The sequence below is a fragment of the Ranitomeya imitator genome, chromosome 5 (assembly GCF_032444005.1).
Source record: "Ranitomeya imitator isolate aRanImi1 chromosome 5, aRanImi1.pri, whole genome shotgun sequence".
NCBI classification, from domain to species: domain Eukaryota; kingdom Metazoa; phylum Chordata; class Amphibia; order Anura; family Dendrobatidae; genus Ranitomeya; species Ranitomeya imitator.
The window spans coordinates 587,851,498-587,870,329 of NC_091286.1; the positions used below are offsets into that span (position 1 = coordinate 587,851,498).

General features: G+C 42.8%; 1 protein-coding gene across 1 annotated transcript in view; it reads left to right on the forward strand.

Annotated features, from left to right (window-relative positions):
- Positions 1-18,832, forward strand: part of EPHB1 (EPH receptor B1) — a 417,321-nt gene that overhangs the window by 388,133 nt on the left and 10,356 nt on the right. Inside the window, exons 10-13 of the mRNA XM_069727937.1 lie at positions 2,599-2,721; positions 3,020-3,267; positions 12,390-12,605; positions 16,034-16,183. Of these exons, the coding sequence (XP_069584038.1) occupies positions 2,599-2,721; positions 3,020-3,267; positions 12,390-12,605; positions 16,034-16,183 (737 nt within the window). The remainder of the gene's footprint in view (positions 1-2,598; positions 2,722-3,019; positions 3,268-12,389; positions 12,606-16,033; positions 16,184-18,832) is intronic.

Sequence of the window (18,832 nt, forward strand, 5' to 3'; positions counted from 1 at the left end):
TAATGCTGTAGATAAGCCCCCGATGTATCCTAAAAGATGAGAAACAGAGGTTAGATTATACTCACCCAGGGGCGGTCCCGGTCTGGTCCGATGGGTGTCACGGTCCGGTCCGGGGCCTCCCATCTTCATAGGATGACGTCCTCTTCTGGTCTTCAGCGCAGGCGTACTTTGTCTGCCCTGTTGAGGGAAGAGCAAAGTACTGCAGTGCGCTGGAGCCGGGAAAGGTCAGAGAGGCCCGGCGCCTGCGCACTGCAGTACTTTGCTCTGCCCCCAACAGGGCAGACAAAGTACGCCTGCGCCGGAGCCACAGCGTGAAGTCCAGAACAGGACGTCATCCTATGAAGATGGGAGGCCCTGGACCAGACCGCGACACCCAACGGACCTGACCGGGACCGCCCCTGGGTGAGTATAATCTAACCTCTTTTTCTTATCTTTTAGGATACATCGGTGGCTTATCTACAGCATTACAGAATGCTGTAGATAAGCCCCTGATACTAGTGGGCTTAGCTCACCCTCGATTTTGAGGGTGACAGGTTCCCTTTAATTGTGGCATTCTACCTGCCCGCTGTCACACTGATTAAAGGAAGCCAAGGCTTGATGGTGGCATTCTTGCTGCCTGGTCTCACACTTATGGAAGGAAACCAAGGCTTGATGGTGGCATACTTGCTGCCTGGTCTCACACTTATGGAAGGAATCCAAGGCTTGATGGTGGCATTCTACCTGCCCAGTCTCACACTGATTAAAGGAAGCCAAGGCTTGATGGTGGCATTCTACCTGCCCAGTCTCACACTGATTAAAGGAAGCCAAGACTTGATGGTGGCATTCTACCTGCCCAGTCTCACACTGATTAAAGGAGTCCAAGACTTCATGGTGACATTCTACCTGCCCAGTCTCACACTGATTAAAGGAAGCCAAGACTTGATGGTGGCATTCTACCTGCCCAGTCTCACACTAATTAAAGGAAGCCAAGACTTGATGGTGGCATTCTACCTGCCCAGTCTCACACTGATTAAAGGAAGCCAAGACTTGATGGTGGCAATCTACCTGCCCGGTCTCACACTAATTAAAGGAAGCCAAGACTTGATGGTGGCATTCTACCTGCCCAGTCTCACACTGATTAAAGGAGTCCAAGACTTCATGGTGACATTCTACCTGCCCAGTCTCACACTGATTAAAGGAGTCCAAGACTTCATGGTGACATTCTACCTGCCCAGTCTCACACTGATTAAAGGAAGCCAAGACTTGATGGTGGCATTCTACCTGCCCAGTCTTACACTAATTAAAGGAAGCCAAGACTTGATGGTGGCATTCTACCTGCCCAGTCTCACACTGATTAAAGGAAGCCAAGACTTGATGGTGGCATTCTACCTGCCCAGTCTCACACTAATTAAAGGAAACCAAGGCTTGATGGTGGCATTCTTGCTGCCCAGCCTCACAATTAAGGAAGTAATCCAAGGCTTGATGGTGGTATTCCACCTGCCTAGTCTCACACACTGATTAAAAGAAGTCAAGACTTGATGGTGGCATTCTTGCTGCCCGGCCTCACATTTATGGAAGGACTCCAAGGCTTGATGGTGGCATTCTACCTGCCCAGTCACACTGATTGAAGGAAGCCAGGGATTGATGGTGGCATTCCATATGCCTGGTCTCATTATTATACATTATTGATGTATCTTGCTTCTAGTGGATCTAGCAGCCATACACATTATGACATTATATTAGTTCGAACTGTTGATACATGCTTAATGATCCCAGTAGATGGATGAATTACCTTTCTAGGAATGCTCTGAGAATATGCTGTAAGGGAAATCTTCCATAATTTAGCTGCTATTGGATGGAAGTTGTTTTGGTTGAAGTGGGCTATTTTGATAAATTTTATTCTAATGTGCATACCTAATGTGTATAGCTACCAAAAGATTATTTTATTGATCCCTCTTCAGTATAAAGCCAACCATTCACATGAGATAACATTCATTTAGCTGACACAACTGACTCCCACATAAACATGAGCATTCGGCTTTGTTGAACTCTTTTTGTTTTTTTCCAATGGGGAGAGAAAAGAAATCTACTGCCAGAGGTGACTTATCTTCACTGAAAACAAAACATTTGTCATTGAAATGCTTTCCATTTCTTCTCTTTCCCGATGATAATGGGACCATCTGCCTATTCTGCCAACTTTCACCAAATGTGACTTAAGGGGTCACACCAGTCTCTTGCAGGCCTATAGTGGCAATCTGATTGTTTTGGACCTTCGGACTCTGTTGACTCATCTGTCAGACATTCAGACATTCTTAAAAACTAGTTCTTAGTTATTATTGCTATTAAACCTTGTAAAAAAAGAACCAAGATGTTCCCTATGCTGTCATTGTAAAGACGCGGTCAATGCGTTCCACCATCAAGAGGGTCACGCGTAACATCCATATTTGTTTCCTGTCACAATCCAGGCATAAGATGATCTGTGCTGACCATATTGGACATGGATGCGCCTTCTGAGCTTAATTACATTTGAGAGAATCAATTTAGCGGCATGTAAATAACTTGTAGTTTGTTATTGTGTCTGTTCACCCCTTTGATCTTCTCCTGCTCTTTCGCTTACAGGTTCCCCAGGGATGAAAATTTACATTGACCCCTTCACATATGAAGATCCCAATGAGGCTGTGAGAGAATTTGCTAAGGAAATCGATGTCTCTTTTGTGAAGATTGAGGAAGTCATCGGGGCAGGTTGGATATTATATTTAATACCTTATTTATTAAAATGTTTTAGTTCTTTACATGTCCACATCTTTGAGTATATATCATATTTTAGAAAAGCCATGAGTTACAATGACCATTATGAGATTTCTATCTAGAATTTCCCTTTGAAGGAAGTAGTGTAGCGCCAATTAGAAGATTTTGGCTTCGGCATCCCCTATTCCCCATAGGGGACTGTGACAATAACTTGTAATTTTAGTAAATGTCACCATTAATCGATTGCATAATGCAGAACTAACTCACATTTCCAATTTTCTTTCACTTTCAGGAGAATTTGGAGAGGTGTACAAAGGCCGTCTAAAACTTCCTGGGAAAAGGGAAATCTATGTTGCCATAAAAACTCTCAAAGCTGGATACTCCGAAAAGCAAAGACGGGACTTTCTGAGTGAAGCCAGTATCATGGGTCAGTTCGACCATCCTAATATCATCCGGCTGGAAGGTGTAGTCACCAAGAGTCGACCAGTTATGATCATTACAGAATTCATGGAAAATGGAGCCCTGGACTCTTTCCTTCGGGTAATATTGTCATAGCCCAGTTATCTAATGTATATGATACTAGATGGTGGCCCGATTCTAACGTATCGGGTATTCTAGAGTATGCATGTCCACGTAGTATATTGCCCAGCCACGTAGTATATTGCACAGCCATGTAGTATATTGCCCAGCGACGTAGCGTAGTATATTGCCCAGCGATGTAGTATATAGCACAGGCCATGGAGTATAGTGCAGAGCCCACGTAGTATGTAGCACAGCCCATGGAGTATATTGCACAGCCATGTAGTATATACTCACCTTCCGGCCGCAGCTGTCACCGCCGCATGTGCTGCGCTGTTTCCTGCTGTCGCGGCCATCATCAATGACCGTGACCGTCATCACTGACCACGGCCACTAATTTAGTCCCTGGCTTTTGGCCGCAGTAGGCCCAACAGCGCCTATGGTCCCGGCCGGCTCTGCCTTCCTCACCGCGACTTCTCCCCTTTGCAGCGCTTCTGGCCGGGCCTGTACGGAGTGGGCGAGGACTCGCTTTGCATACTTCCTGCCCTGCCCTGCACTTTTGTCTCCGCTCACTGGCTGGCTGCGACCCGTGGCTGCTAATTTAGTCCCCGGCTTTTGGCCGCGGTAGGCCCAACAGCTCCCATGGTCCCCGCCGGCTCCGCCCTCCTCATGGCGACTCCGTCCCCTTTGCAGCGCTTCTGGCCATGCCTGTGTGGAGTGGGCGGGTACTCGCTCTGCATACTTACTGGCCTCCCCTGCCCTTTTGTCTACGCCCACTGGCTGACCACGACCAATGAATATCCACGACAGACAGAAAGACAGACAGAAAGACGGAAGTGACCCTTAGACAATTATATAGCAGATACCTAAAACATCATTCAAATCATAGTTGTCTAATGGCACAAAGCACACAACATTTCAGTAAACCGTAATAAATTGGCATTTATATGGCTGATGTGTGCAAGGAAATATGCTACCAAAACACAAAATTATCAATTATCTCATATGATTGAAGTAAAGTTTGTGCTTCCATCATATGAGATAATTGATCGTTTTGTGTTTTGGTCTTTGGTGGTATTAAGTTGATAATGATTTATCTCTAATTGTCCATAACAGTCCTATTAGATGCTATATACAAATATATATTAATGCCCTGTTAACCTAATGCATAGGTGAGCATTAGTGTGGTTCCCATTAGTTGTTCAAGGAAATATATTGTACAGTGTTTCATTTTTTGGGGTGTTTTTTTATTATTTACATGTCACTACCTACATTTAAAAGCTTGATATTTTACACTGGCCCTCAGACATACTGTGGATAAAAGACAGACATTTCCTTCATCATAAAGATCACGTTTCAGTAGTCATCTCAGTATTATCATTTTTTATTTCCACTTCCCAGTCCCGGCTTGGAACTTGCAGCTCTCTGGCACTCCCTTACCCTCAGGTCAGTCAGGGAACTGTACCTAGGGTAATCAGTCGCCAGATAAGCTGCCCGGTCGTGTACTGGCTATTGGTCATGTTGCAGTGAGGGCGATATACCTATTCCGTGCCACAGCCAGGCAATACTCCTATAAACCCCTTTCCGTCACTGCCAGCTATACCTAACAAGCTCAGTACTCTCTGCTGCCACCAGCTCCCATTCCTATGATTAATAGTGGGTCAGGAGAAACCCAATCAGTAGCATAATTTACTTCAACAATAGGACATTGGAGGTACGTTTTAGAGCAAGGAAAACGAAGCTAGTAAATATTATAGCTTTTACTCCAAAAAGATTAGGCAGTGTTTACAAAAGGTATAAAAAAATGATATTACAAGATGAGACAATTATAGTACGTACAGAACGAGTACAAAATAAAAAGAGATTAAAGTTGAAAAAGCACAGTTATATCATGTCATGGCTGGCCATGTGGCAGGGGAAGAGCGACATATCCGAATGCATCAGTGCAGATTGCAGAGCTTCTGTTAGCTGACTTCCTGGGCAAAAGACTAAAGACCTCCCCTCTCGTCCCACCTCTGAGTTTTATACCTGGGCCCCAAACCAAGGCACTCCCACTGTGCTGACCTCACTGGGTGGTTGGAAAACTCCCCTTTCTGAACAGTTATGAATTACTCTACTACCTATATCTCTTAGGCTGAACCTCGTAGAAGAAAGACAAAATTATCATTATGCTCAGCATGACATGGGGGTTAATTTAAGTATAAACATGACGTGGAAACATGACCTGCTTATGGAGGAATCCATTCCTTGGATTTTGTTGGGGTTAGATCCTAGAGATTTCACTGGGTTATAGATCTATCGGTGGACATTCGGAATATGTAACTTTTATATCTCTATCACTAATTGGGGCCAAGTTATGCCCTACTACTAAAGTTTTAATTTTTAAATGAACAAAAGAGCACGTTTCCACAACTGCCTCCAGCTTAGTGCCATAAACTACTCAGTGGGGGGCTGCTAGTACACTAGTATCACGTTGCACAGAGTGTGTAGTGGGAAGGAGCTGGGGGGGGGTCAAAAAGCCCACAGCGTGTGTCTGTAAAGCCATGGAACCTTCTAGAAGTATACTGAGAATATGGCATATTTATGTTATTGTGACACCTTCATGTCCAAATAACTTCCGGCCTCCGAGACTCTGGACCACTGGACTTCTCTTGCACTATTTAACTCAGCAACCTCACTTTACCTCATCCCACTCTCTGACTGAAAACAGAGAGTCTCTAACTTCCACTACTCTGGCCCCGTTCAGTGTCTCAGCTGTCACTACTCTGGCTGAAACTAGTTCTTATCCTAACTTTATCTTATCTTCTAATCTACAGTGCCCCCCACTGTACTAACTCATATATTACCCATTACTATTGCTAAAACTTACTCTAGCACTATCTCCCTATCTCTATCTCTAGTCCATAAAGACACATACTGTAACTTACACAGTACATAAACATCATAACATAGTTTAGCATATTAATACACAATAAAACAGTACCACATAACACACCATTTTGCACATAAAACATACCCACTTTATTAGGAAGGAACGTGAAGGGATGCAGGGCAAAACTTAGCCCCCCAACTCACCCCTTACAGGCCAGTAACCGAAGCAACATGCAGTAAACTATAGAGTTAAATTTCTCCATTTGTGAGATCATAGAGGATTTATAATGAGATGTAAACTGCAATGTAGTTTATTTTTACAGATATTCTGTTTCCAGGTTTTTTTTTACCTCACCTGTGAGCAGCATGACGTAGAGGTAGAGATCCTGATTCCAGTGATGCGTCACTTACTGCTTCTTGCTTCCGTTTTGATCAAATGACTGTTCTCTGACTGCTGAGCTCTGTATAACGCCGTCCCAACCACTGACTGGCAGCTTTCTGCGTTCACTGTGTATAGCGGAAAGCTGCCATTCAATGTTGGAGCGGGGTTATACAGATCTCATGAATATAAAGGACTACATGGCAGCAGGTTTACTAGTCCTCTAGTGATTAACTCCTGCTGAGAAAACAGTGATTTTATAAAAACTATACTAAGCAGCTCAGCAAGTGACACATTGCTGGAATCAGGGTCTCTGTCCCTACATTACGCTGCTCTCAGATTAGATGGCTAAAACCTGGTGACAGATTCCCTTTAAGAAGATGAGACAATCATTTTAATATCTCTGTTATAAAGATTGAAAGTATCATGGGATTCAGCCAGCACTGAAAACACTCTGTGATGAGCACAGCCCACCCTGCAAAGGGACCACTACCACTGAGCATTCCCACAACACTACACCATAGAAGTCAAAGGGTTGTTTTCTGGTTCAGATGGCTGAACACTATAGCCACCTCAAATACATCATATCATAGAATAATTAAAAAAAAATTAAAAGCAAATAATTAACAGATATGTTTTAGTTTCTATAAAAAATGAATAGGCAATACATTGTCTTTATCCTGATGTGGAAGGTATACCGAGCACAACGAAGGCCAGGTGTATTCAGTCAGACGTTTCCCTCTGTTGTACGCTTCACACCAGACTGATGGATGTACGCGACGTACCGCAGACATAGATGTGCACTGGCCATGCTTGTGCTGTATTGATGAAGTTGTCAGGAGACGATGCAGCGTGATTGTAAAGATGAAGCACCAGCCAAATGCTCGCTGCAGATGACCTAAAAAAAATCTTGTTTCAGCCTCCGGATAAAAATAGGGACATTAATTGGAACCTTGGTAACTCCTGAAAGTAGGTTATAGGATCCAATCCACTGGGGCCTCCTGTGTCTGAGAATGAACCTTGTATATTACGCTCCAAACCTCCTCACACAAACATATAGCATCAGGCTATCATCATCATGTGTTGGCATTTTCTGTTTGTGTCATCATATTTTCTACATATAGAGATTTTTCTTCATTTACCTCTATATGTCAGGTACATGTGATACGATTATGCCCGTGTCAGTAGCGATTAGTGAGAAATATTAGCCGGGAGCTGGAGTGTGTGCTCTATAGAGCTCATTATAATACATACCTAATATACTGTCCATGTATAACAAAGCTCTAATATACCGTAGTTATACTGTAGATACACGATAAGAGCAGCAACTCACAGCTAGGCGTAGATATAATAATGGCACAATGGCGTAATGGCACAATATGGCATAATGGCGCAATGGTACAATGTGGCACAATGGCGTAATGGCACAATATGGCACAATAGCGTAATGGCACAATATGGCACAAAAGCGTAATGGTACAATATGGCACAATAGCGTAATGGCACAATATGGCATAATGGCATATGGTACAGTATGGCGCAATGGTACAATATGGCACAATGGCGTAATGGCACAATATGGCACAATGGCTTAATGGCACAATATGGCATAATGGCGCAATGGTACAATATGGCACAATGGCATAATGGTACAATATGGCACAATAGCGTAATGGCACAATATAGCATAATGGCGTAATGGTACAATATGGCACAATAGCGTAATGGCACAATATAGCATAATGGCGTAATGGTACAATATGGCACAATAGCGTAATGGCACAATATGGTAAAATAGTACAATGGTACAATATGGCACAATAGCATAATGGTACAATATGGAACAATGGCGTAATGGCACAATCTGGTAAAATAGTGCAATGGTACAATATGGCACAATAGCGTAATGGCACAATATGGCACAATAGCGTAATGGTACAATATGGCACAATAGCGTAATGGCACAATATGGCAAAATGGCATATGGTACAGTATGGCACAATGGCGTAATGGCACAATATGGCACAATAGAGTAATAGTACAATATGGCACAATAGCGTAATTGCACAATATGGAACAATGGCGTAATGGCACAATATGGCAAAATGGCATATGGTACAATATGGCACAATGGTGTAATGGCACAATATGGCACAATAGAGTAATAGTACAATATGGCACAATAGCGTAATTGCACAATATGGAACAATGGCGTAATGGCGCAATATGGCATAATGGCACACTAGCGTAATGGTATAATATGACTTTGCTATGTATGCAGACCCTTACCTGGACTTGTCATAAATGTAGATAGAGTCGATAACATAGATTCGCACGATCTTGGCCCATCGGCCACGTTGGATATTTGTGGCTGCTGAACCAGGGCCCTACTAACCTCCTCCAATCTACGGCATTCCTGTCTTAACCCTTTTATGATATCACTCCGGGCTTACTACCCAGAAAAGGTGGCAGGTTAAAAGAGTCTGTCATGGTCCGGCCATCACAAAATATTGGCTTGAATGCTGGACCAAGGCCTTCAAAATCTTTTTGCTTAAAGGGCTTGTCCACTACTTAGACAACCCTTTTACAATTACCATATTCCCCCTTGCAAAATAATTCTAGTGGGTTTTCTGGGGCTCCTGTGACATTATTATATTCTTTGAGCCCTGCAACCAACAACGACTGTAAGGCTCAGGTGACATAACAATTAGCGGCCGCATAACGGGCCTCTTCACTTTCACTTTGTTACAATGTCACGCTACCAAAGCAGACCCAATACAGGCTGTCAACGTGGTGGAATATAGTAAATGAGAAGGGGTTGTTCAAGTAGAGGACAGCCCTGTTAAAGGGAATCTGTTGATAGGATCAACCAATTTATTCCATATATATGACCATGTGGGTCATAGAAAGCTGAATAAAATGATACCTTGATAGCTGCGATCCGATGTCTTATTCCAGAGAAATCCATGTTTTTCTTATATGCAAATGAGCTGATAAGATCTATGGGCCGGACATAGATCTCTCTGAGTATCTGCCTCCGGAGCATATTTAATGTGAATGGTGGTGTTACCAGTATGAAACATGTAGATCACATTCCCTTTAACTCACCTTTCTGAAACATTTAAGGAATTCAGACTTCAGAAGACTTAACCGTCACATTCTATTAAAGGGGTTGTCCACTGCATATTTGGCCCTGATAAAGTAATAAAGCCTATACTCACCTCCCGTGCCGGCTTGGTCTCAATGGTGTCCGCACTCGCGGTCCTGGGGCTGTGATGTGGCGGAATGACACGTGATGTCTGGCACCCAATCAGCGCTAGTGTCACTGTCTCCGTCTCCGGACAAACTGAACATGGAGAGGAAGTGCTGGATGAGCTGTAGCGCTTGCTTCCTCTTCCTGTTCAATTTGTCCTAAGGCGGAGACACTCAGTTAGTGCTGAGAACCGGCATCACGTGTCACAACACCGAACGACAGCCCTGGGGAGAGCAAGAGCCGATACCGCGGGAACGGAGCCGGCACAAGAGGTGCGTATAGGCTTTATTATGTTTAAGAAGGGGTTGTCCTAGTAGTGGACAACTCCTTTAAGCCAAATTTACAGTCTACGTTCGGTTCAGTAGACCCCTGCTAAAAAAGATTAGCAGGAACCTGGTCCAGTTGTGCAAAATTCAAGCCTTAAAATGCAGCCGACTTATGGCACATCTGAAATGGACCCTTACTATTTTGTCTCTTCACACATAGATGAATAGATATAGCGAGCGCCACATTCCCGGCGCTGCATGGTATAGTGCTAATAATAGTAGGCGTACAAATGGAATGGACCCTTACTATTTTGTCTCTTCACACATAGATGAATAGATATAGCGAGCGCCACATTCCCGGCGCTGCATGGTATAGTGCTAATAATAGTAGGCGTACAAATGGAATGGACCCTTACTATTTTGTCTCTTCACACATAGATGAATAGATATAGCGAGCGCCACATTCCCGGCGCTGCATGGTATAGTGCTAATGCAGGGCTCCTCCGCAGTGGTTGTAGCGCGCCCTACATTGGACCTGCTTCTATCACACATATCCAGGGGATAGGACTTTAAATTTGGTAATTCGCCCACTTTTCCTGCCAAATTTGCTTTGTATCCTTTCCTACCAGGACAAGCAAAGACGGAGATGTGACCTGAGCAGAGGAACATGTTTGGCATCAGTATCGGTGTGCCACCCAGACATGCTTATCATGAGTCTAATTATACCTATTTTCAATGATAATGTTCCCCAAACATATGTTCCTTACGCTGAAATTGCTATTTTGATAGTTAGCGGGTACAACCCTTGCTATAACACCTAATATGTTTTTTATCCTCTAATGAAGGGAGCTGTCAGCTTGGTTGCGGCAGCATTACAGATGTATTGTGACTGGCTGGCACCCTTGCATGTTTGACAGAAGCATATGCATTGAAAGGAATAAAGCCAGCTTATTATATTTCACATACAGCTTTAATAAAGCCGATCCTGTGTGTGTGCGTGTGTTTTTTTATATTTATGAGCCGCATTGAATATGAAGTCCTTGGTGTTTGCCGGGTAGAAAGAAAGAGCAGTATCTGAAAAAGATTTCTGAGAGCTGAGCGGCATAGAGAAGAAGTCTGTGTAAACACAGAATACTCCGGTAGTCAGGATGATTTTCAATTTACAATTCTTGGGGAAAAAAAAAAGCTTTCTTTTTCTATTTGCAAATGGTAGTAGTTTTTATTTTAAAGAGCTATGCTACCAAAAATTAAAAGAGACGTGTTTTTGAGGACATCTGAAGGATAATTACAGGGAACCTTTCAGTGGGATCAACCCTCCTAAGCCATCTATATGGGCATGTAGGTCAAAGGAAGCTGAATAAAATGATACCTTGATATCTGAGATCTGATGTTTTATTTCAGAGAAATCCATGTTCTTTCTAATATGTAAATTAGCTGTTAAGATCTAAATAGATCTCACTAAGAGTCTGTCTTCATTGGTTATTGTAAAAGAAAAGGGGCGTTATCAATGTGAGACATGTAGATCGGGAGAACAGACTGTCAGTCATTACATGACTCACACTGGTAACTCTCCCTTTTATTTATAATAATCTCTGGTGGCAGATTATCATGCTGATCAGTGTCCGGCCCATAAATCTTTACAGCTCATTTACCCATAAGAAAAAAAACGTGGCTTTCACTAGAATAAGACAACAGATCGCAGAGATCAGGGTTTCATTTTATTCAGCTTGCTATGATCTGCATGCCCATATATTCAGCTTAGGAGGGTTGATTCTACTCACAGATTCCCTTTAATATGGCCTGGCCACCATTCCAGTACATACCGGGGTTGGCACACAGTTTTTCTAGATATCTGAATGTATAGTTTCTACCTAGGTATGAAGCAATCTATCCGATGTCCTCCATTCTTAAAGAAATAAGGAAGATCTGACGCCAACTGGTCTTTCCTGCTCAGACCCCAGTCTGCGATTCAGAGCAAGAGTTGATGTAAAAGGTAGCTCACACCTTGGCCAAGTGTTGCCTGACCGCTCATAAATCGGAGTTAGGACCATTTTGTTAGAGGGGTAAACTGGATGTAAAATTGTTTTGCCTGCTATGTTAGTAGTTTTTATTCATATTTGCATTTTTTTTATGGGAATGCAGGCATACTTGCTTTAAAGCTGATGTTCTGGAGATACAGATTCAGTTGGAACAAGAAACCTTATGTAGAGCTGACTATGGTGCTCTAATGATTTGACAACTCTCCAGGAGATTTCCATTTTTTTTCAGGAAGCCTCACAGTCATTCCAGGAGAGTTGGCAAGTGTGTCTTACAGTAACTACGAAGTGGTGACCTCTAATTGGAGATATTTTTTCTTCATTTGTATTTCCTTCAGCAAAATGATGGGCAGTTTACAGTCATCCAGTTGGTGGGCATGCTCCGAGGAATTGCAGCTGGCATGAAGTACCTCTCTGAAATGAATTATGTACATCGGGACCTGGCAGCTAGGAATATCCTTGTGAACAGCAACCTGGTCTGCAAAGTGTCAGACTTTGGGCTTTCTCGCTACCTTCAAGATGACACGTCGGATCCAACATATACCAGTTCCTTGGTGAGATACGTTACCACAAAATTTCCCAATAAATAAGTTATTTTTACAGAGCACATTATTAAAAGCTGCAAGTCGGCATGGAAATCAGATTAAGCTTTTCATTTGAACAGGTAATGTGTAATACCTAGTTCCACCTGTGGGAGTGGTGTGATAGATGTGAACACCTGCTGCTGGGTTTCCTCACTGATTACAGCCAATCCCTGGAAGTCTCAACTTATGATTAACTTATTATCATGATATATTCTAACAAAACAGTTACTGCCCCATTCCGCCCAGATGACCACAAGTGAGTGGCTGCAGGGAGAATGTGACTTTATTTTCTCCATGTAGCCGCACTTCCAATTAGACTGCCAAACATGTTTAAAACCGTGTACGTATTTGTTTTGTCAAAATCGTATCTACCTGCAGATTACCACTACGGCTGCTGGTAAATAATATATTTTTTTTACTAGCAGGTTCTATTTAGGGACTATCAGACTAGTCTGAGGGGGGGGGGTTTCCATAATTACAACAAAAGTACTGTAGTTTTCACGCAGTCTTGGCAAAAAAAAAGCTACATGTGAACACATTTCAAGAGCCATTTTACATAAGCATTAAATTTTCAAAAGGATTGTCTTCTCCTGGACCTCAAGGTCCATTTACGTGGATGACTGACACATTTCTTATTGGTAAACTTTTACCGATCGGCAGTTGTCTGATTGGCTGTTTACACGGGCACAGACCAAAACATGCGATGCGCACTTAGCGACCTACACTACATCTCTCAATACATATAGGCTGCCATAATTCTCAGCAGTGTGAGCCTGATTACATCGGACAATGCTCCGCCGGGAATGTCGATCTTTTACGCTTGCCAAAAGATCACATCACTCGATGAACGAGCTTGTGCATCGGATGATCGGCATCCTGTTAACGGGGCGAGATAATTGTGAAATGAGCGTTTGTAACAACTCGTTCGCTAATATCTTGCAGCGTAAACGCCCATTTAGGGCCCTATTTTTATATCAGAGCCTGGAATTACTGAAGCAGAGGAGTAACTTGGAGCTCCAGGTCCCTAATGGACAATCTGTAACAGCCGCGCAATCTACCATGTACCATTTATAAAACTGGTATGTTTCCACATGGCAGAGGGGCTTCCTCAGACCCCCGGGCCCAGAACCTCTGCTTCCTTTGTGCTAAAAGTGTCTGACCTTGAGTTTATTTTTTTTATTCTGCATTTTCGTTGTTTCGGTTTTACGTGTGAGTATATTCTAGCTGGAGTCTTGGCGAGAAAATAAAGAAGTGATCTATACAATCATAAATCAGTTTTGTTGGATCTCGGCATTGATGATTTATCTGCGTTTCCAGTAATTGGAAGTAAACTATGAGACATTTTATTTGGATAAATAATAATAAAACCAAAGAGCCGCCACCTTTAGAAATAAATCTTTCGAATATGAAAGAACCCAGCTATCCAAACTTCATCCGACAATGGATAACACGACAAACATCACGGAGGCGGCCTGGTGGTTAGCTAAAACTGATTTGTCTCTGAGCTCAGCTCACATCTGGTCACCATTATATATTCCCCTGTTCCTCTTTTCGTTCTCCCCTTCTTTGACTTTTTTTGGCACCCTGTAATCCCATCTAAACCCTATCCATAATGCATAGCTTATTTCTCGGAAGTGATGATTGAATAAAGCAGTTTTCAGTTTGTGTTAGTCAGATGCCGAGGAGAATTCATTGCTCGGTAGATACGGCGGGGTCCTGAATGAGATGTCTTTATCACACTAGATTAAATGCATTTCCTCAAGTCAAGCCTTTCTCTGCCCTTGAAATAAGCAGCAATATTAATAAAGTTCCTTAGCGCTTTCCGAGAGCTACTGCCTCTCCTCTTGTGGCACCTAATGTACAATTCGTCATTGTGGTCTGTTGTGTCCTTCCTTGTGGGCCTTTATTGGAACTTATTACTATTCTTCGTCATATTAGAAATTACTAACCCATAAAACACACTTTTAGATGGTTTTGAACACAATTCACAATGTTTTTACTTAAAAAGTTAATGTTCTAAGCATTCCCCTTTGGTTAGTTGTGCACAAAGTCCCATGTATAAAAGTGCACATGTAGGCCCGGTTGCCATTCTTATAGAATATAATAATATGGGCACTGGATTTCTAAAGATGGAATTTTGTTCAGATTTCCACTTTTTGAAGGCATGTTTGTCTTAAGGTGGGACACTATCCGGATTTTACCTTCCTCTGGATTAAACTGGACCTGATGGTCATGTGTTATTTCAATGTTACTATGTAATTCTACTTTTTTTTTCATTTTTGTATTTTAAATTTACTTTTAGTCCAAGGTCTTCTACAGTCCCATGTTCTACAATGGTCTAGTCTATTGGAAACCCATTTTTCTTAATATGTCCCATACTGAGCTTCCTTGCTTACGATGCAAGAATGACATAATGACTAAGGCTATATTCACACTTTGCGGATTTTGCTGCGGATCCGCAGCGGATTTGACCGCTGCGGATCCGCAGCAGTTTCCCATGAGTTTACAGTACAATGTAAACCTATGGGAAACAAAAGACGCAGTGCACATGCTGCGGAAAAAAACGCGCGGAAACGCTGCAGATCACATTCCGCAGCATGTCACTTCTTTTCTGCGGATTTTCACCTGCTCCAATAGGAAACTGCAGATGAAAATCCGCAGAAGAAACCGCAGTAAAAACCGCGATAAATCCGCAGTAAAAACCGCGACGGGTTTTCACTGCGGATTTTGGAATTCCACTGCGGAAAAATCCGCAGTGGAATCTGCAAAGTGTGCACATAGTCTAAGTCATTTGAAGAAGTTGGACAGTAGGGTTGGGTGTTGGTAGGTTTAGGTCAGTGATCTTCAAGCTGCAGATCTCCAGTTGTTGGGAAACTACAAGTCTTAGTTTGTTGTGAGAGCTTAGCAGTTTGGAGACAACTGGTCCAACCAGTCAATTTTCATTAAAAGACATGTATCAGCACGTTTTGCTATGTAATCTGCCAGCTGCATGATATAGGGGCTGAAACCCTGATTCCAGCCATGTGTCTCTTAATTTACTGAGTGCCGCAGATATGACAGAATCACAGTTTTTTCTGCTACAGATTTAGCAGACCTCTGAAGAATGCTGACCTCTGCATTTCCCTACCCATACCACTGATTGGCAGTTTTATGTGTATATTGACAGAATGCAGCTAATCAGTTGGGGGCGTGTTTGGACCAGTAGGCAGTTTGTCCTCTAGTGATAATCTCCTGCTGATAAAGCACTAATTTTATCGAAATAGCAGAAAATCACCTCCAAACATTAGTCTGCAACTCACAGTGTATCAGTCCAATATGTGGGATGGTTTTAACCAATAGTTCATCACAACCCCAGTGTCTACATAGAGAATGACTTCATGTTTTATGTTTTGTTCCAGGGTGGAAAGATCCCTGTGAGATGGACAGCACCAGAAGCCATCGCCTACCGCAAGTTCACATCCGCCAGTGATGTTTGGAGTTATGGCATTGTCATGTGGGAGGTGATGTCATTTGGAGAAAGGCCATACTGGGACATGTCCAACCAGGATGTAAGTTATTACTCACATGGGATACATGAATCTCTGTGCCCATAACAAACATATGAGCAGCACTGGGATATATACAATGACCAGTCGTCATGGCACTTGCCATTATTAACTCTTAATTCAGCAAGATATCTCGATTCACAAAACTGTAACTCAAAATGTACAGTGGTTCATGCAGTTTTTATGGCTGAAGTTAGTTTTCTGCATGAAGATTTTTCTACATTATGGTATTAATGCATTGTATGTTTGTTAGCTTTGCGCTTATGAGAGGCAAGACCCTGGGGCATGTGTGTGCATATTGAGATTCTGGTTTTGGTTTTATCCCTAAGTCATGTGGCAAGACTTAATTAAAGGGTTGATAATGACTTTTAGGATTGCTACTTCCATGAAGGGGCACTAGCGTTCAAGTCCTCTTCCATTCTGGCAGTGTGAATTTTTAATTTCCCAAAAGGAGTATTACATAGCCTATAAGTCTCCTCACCCTGGCATATCAGGCATGTCATTCTTCACAAGGAGAAAACTTACCTTTTTTGACCCCTTTGTTAGATTAAATACTACATCCGAGAATTTAAGGTGTATTTGTTTTTTCACACAAAACCTGTAAAAATCATGGTTTTAACACTGTCACCCACACAAAAGTTATAACTGTTTGTGGTGCACATATCAGTCTAGGAACTGTCCTGAACTTCAGGCTATGTCTTGTAATTCTTTTCCTTAGAGGTCAGTTCTATTTCAATAGCATTATGCTACCACTATAGATCCTGCATCTTCATTTCCTAACTTATCAGCATACATTTCTGCCATTGTCAAGTTGCTTACCTGTCCTGGAATGAATTGCCACCTTTGTAATATTCCTTTTTGAAGTTTGACAGAGAGAGAACAGAAACAGAGAGATAAAGACCCACCCCCACTTCATTTAGAAAGATAAAGACCTGCCCAAACTTCCTGTACAGAGACAAAAGCCCTCCCCCACTTCCTGTACAGAGACAAAAACCTGCCCAAACTTCCTGTACAGAGGCAAAAACCTGCCCAAACTTCCTGTACAGAGACTAAGGCCCGCCCCCACTTCCTGTACAGAGACAAAAACCTGCCCAAACTTCCTGTACAGAGGCAAAAACCTGCCCAAACTTCTTGTACAGAGACAAAGGCCCGACCCCACTTCCTGTACAGAGACAAAGGCCTGCCCTCACTTCCAGTACAGAGACAAAGACCTGCCCAAAGTTCTTGCACGGAGACAAAGGTCCGCCCCCACTTCCTGTACAGAGACAAAGGCCTGCCCCACTTCCTGTACAGAGATAAAGGCCCACCCCCTCTTCCTGTACAGAGATAAAGGCCCCCACTTCCTGTACAGAGACAAAGGCCCGCCCCACTTCCTGGGCAGTGACAAAGACCTGCCCCACTTGCTCTACAGAGACAACGTTCTGCACCCACTTCATGTAGAAAGAACAAGACCACCTCATTTCCTATAGAAACAGAAACCCAACCCCAATTCCTGTACAGAGACAAAGACTCACCCCACTTTCTGTAGGAAGAAAAAGACCCCCTTCTCTTCCTATGGAGACAATGACCCATCCCCATGCCTTCTCGGCATCTCTCCTGCTACAGACAGATAACACTTGACAAAAGGCGGTAGACGAGAAGTCAGACAGAAGGAAGACACCTAGTGACTTGCTTTTTGAATGTAAACATAATGTACACTTTAAATAAAGAAGTTTTACCACATTTTTAGATCAGGGTTTTAGATCAGATCAAGGCATCTGAAAGAACAAAGACCATTTAAGATGCCACTTATTTCAGCACAAAACCACATGCACCCTAATTCTGAGATATGAGAAAACTGATAATTTTATGTGCTACAACTGTATGTTTTTATGTAAGAATTTTGCACTTATTTACAATATCTTCTTATTACCTACAAGCAGAGGCCCTCTGGCACACGCCTGCATCTTTTGATATAAAGTCTCACATCGAGCCATGTACCTCATGTATAAATGAGTGTGATGGGACACCAGACCTGTTTCCATCTCTACAGCATCTTCCAGTCTTCGTACATACATATTTGATCATATACATTAGGGTTCCTCTCAAGCTCCAGTCTGATGCTCATATTCACCTGTACAGACCTGCTCTACTCTCATGATTACATAAACCAGACTAGCTCCCAAATACATACATCTACTGATCACATCCACTTCGACTTTCCTCGCTGCGGCCCACCAGGGGTGACTCACAGGTGTCTGCTGGTGGTTTACGTAGAGTTGAAATCACATGGTTGAGGTGGAGCAGAGGAGTTGTTTTTGCCTAGTGCTGTGATCACATATTACAAAAAAAAATCAAAGTCTGAAAGAGAAAAGAGGGAGGGTTGACCGGTGGGTGAGCATGGAAGCTACTGCTGTGTCAGATGGATCAGGCTGGAAAAGAAGAAAAGAATCCGCATAAAGCAAGAAAATTGGAAAGTGCAGCCAGTGCACTGGGAAGTAATTGGACTTGAAGAAGCTTTGAACATATGTCAGGCTGGTGGAGATGCCTCTCTCTTACTGTAATGTAGTGAGCGGCGGATATAATGAAGGAGAGAGGAGAACAATGCTCTGAACAGTATGCGGCTGTGATTAACCTTCTGTAGCCTTGGCTGTGTCACTGCCCTCACTCCCG